At 50.5% G+C, this 2,128-nt stretch overlaps 1 protein-coding gene across 1 annotated transcript; it reads right to left on the bottom strand.

Moving 5' to 3' along the window:
* Window positions 1-1,072: 1,072 nt before the first annotated feature.
* LOC147975901 (uncharacterized) lies at window positions 1,073-1,618 on the bottom strand. The gene has a single exon (XM_087520639.1). It carries the CDS (start codon window positions 1,616-1,618, stop codon window positions 1,073-1,075), a length of 546 nt encoding a protein of 181 aa, XP_087376765.1.
* Window positions 1,619-2,128: the final 510 nt, after the last annotated feature.

Below are 2,128 nucleotides of genomic sequence, written 5' to 3'. Positions count from 1 at the left end.
CTCTTCCGATCCCATTCTATAAGGCTTCTTATAGATGGGTCCTTCTCCGGGCATGAGCTTGATGATGAACTCAATGTCTCGGTCAGGAGGCATTCCCGGTAGCTCATCGGGAAAGACATCGGGGTATTCGCATACTACTGGTACTTGCTCCAATCCAACTTCAGTCAGATAGTTGACTTAGGTGGCTTGAGCAGAGGAGGGGTTGGAGGCAAATTTAACTTCGACTCCTTGGTCATTGGTCACAGTGACAGTTTGGTTGGCACAATCTAACAAGCCTTGGTGCTTGATGAGCCAATCCATTCCTAAGATCACATCCAAGCCTTGCGATCTTAAGATGATAAGGTCTGCTAGGAAGTCTACCCCATTAATGACAATCCTGACCCCTTTACATCCTATCTTGGCTCTGATCTCTGCTCCGGGGGTTTGTACCACCATAGGGTTATTCAGGGGTGTATGGGTCATGCCACATTTTAATGCAAACTTTTGGGTGACAAATGAATGCGTGGCTCCAGAATCGAACAAGACAGTTGCAGGTGCTGAGTTGACAAGGAACGTACCCGGCATGACGTCCGGTCTTCCTGGGCTTCTTTTGTAGTGACATGATTCACACGACCCTTGCCATTGTTGGGCGGGTTGCGGGGATCTTGGTTCCTTGGTGGCATTCCACGACCTTGTCCTAGGTTCTGTGCATTGGGGCGCGGTGCATCTAGCTTCTTGTTGGGGCAATTCTTGGAGTAGTGTCTTGGCTGACCACATCCAAAGCAAGTGACTTGATTGGGGTTATTGCTCTTGCCTGTATTTTTATTGGGGTTGTTGTAAGCTAGCCGGGGGTTGGCGTACTGCTGGGGCTGATAGTTGGTGCGGGGTGCAGGGGCTCTTGGCTGCTGATAGGTTGGCTTGACTGGAGCTGGCTGCCACGGGCGAGGCTTCTGGTTGCTGGAGCTACCCTTGCTGATCATCTTGCGCTTACAGTATCATCCAGAGCACGTCGCTTGTCCTCAAGCATGAGTGTCTTGTTCACCAGATCAAGAAAAGTTGGGCAGTCACACACAACAAGCGAGTACTATAGAGTCTAGTTAAGGCCTTCCATGAAGCGCTCTCTTTTGGCAGCATCAGTGCTGACATCTTCAGGAGCATACCTTGGCAGAACACTGAACTTCTGCATGTACTCCTTGTCAGTGCTACTTCTTTGCTTCAAGGCTCGGAACTCATGCTTCTTGATGGCCATAATTCCAGAAGGAATATGGGCCTTACGGAATTCTACCTTGAAGTCCTTCCAAGTGATGTTTTGCCTAGCATGCATGACCTTGAATCCATCCCACCAAGCTCTGGCGGTTCCCCTGAGACAGTGAGCAGCATATGCCACCTTCTCACGGTCCTCAGTGTAGTCGACTAGTTCTAGCAGATCCTCAATGGTGCGGACCCAGTCGTCTGCATCCAGGGGTTCAGCAGTCTCGATGAAGCTGGGTGGTGCATGCTTCTTGAACTCCGCCAATGTGCAACGTCCATTGCCGTTCCCCGCCGGTTGGCGGTTGATAGCTTGAGCAATCATCTGGAGGGCTGCAGTGTTGGCTTGGCCTTCCTCTCGAAAGGCTTGGAGAAGCTGAGCCATGTCCATGTTTGGAGGTGGTGGTGGTGGTGGAGCTTGTCCTTGGGTTTGGTCCTGACTGGCTCCTGCTCCGGCTTCTTGCTCCTGGGTAGAGGTACCAGTACGTGTTACAACAGGCATCCTGTTGGAGCGGTCAAGGTCTCATGATTGGGAAAGATGAGGGGAAGCAATATAGATGGGATGCCTAGTAAGAGGGTCGGTATGACACTAACTGTTTTCATGCAAGGGCCAAAAGGCCAAACTCATTCGTTAAAATCCAAATGGGTGATGTAGTCGCTTATAAGTTCCCGAAGGAAAGCACGACGTCCATCAAACACACCAAGAGCAACCACAACACTACATGGTTTCATATGAACCATTACAAGGACTCGACTTCGCATAGGGGGTACATGACCTATCCTACCGTAGGGGTTACCAACGGGCATATCCAAGTTGTGAATGATACCTAAGTGGTGGAATGCTCGGTCGCGTAGTCTGGCTCTTCTAGGTCTTCCTCCTCGTCTTCAGTAGCATGAATTC

The sequence above is a fragment of the Triticum urartu genome, chromosome 4A, assembly GCF_056163025.1.
Source record: "Triticum urartu cultivar PI428250 chromosome 4A, HENAU_Tu73, whole genome shotgun sequence".
NCBI lineage: Eukaryota > Viridiplantae > Streptophyta > Magnoliopsida > Poales > Poaceae > Triticum > Triticum urartu.
Note: the sequence above shows the minus strand (reverse complement) of the source record. Positions and strands in the feature narration are given on the sequence as shown.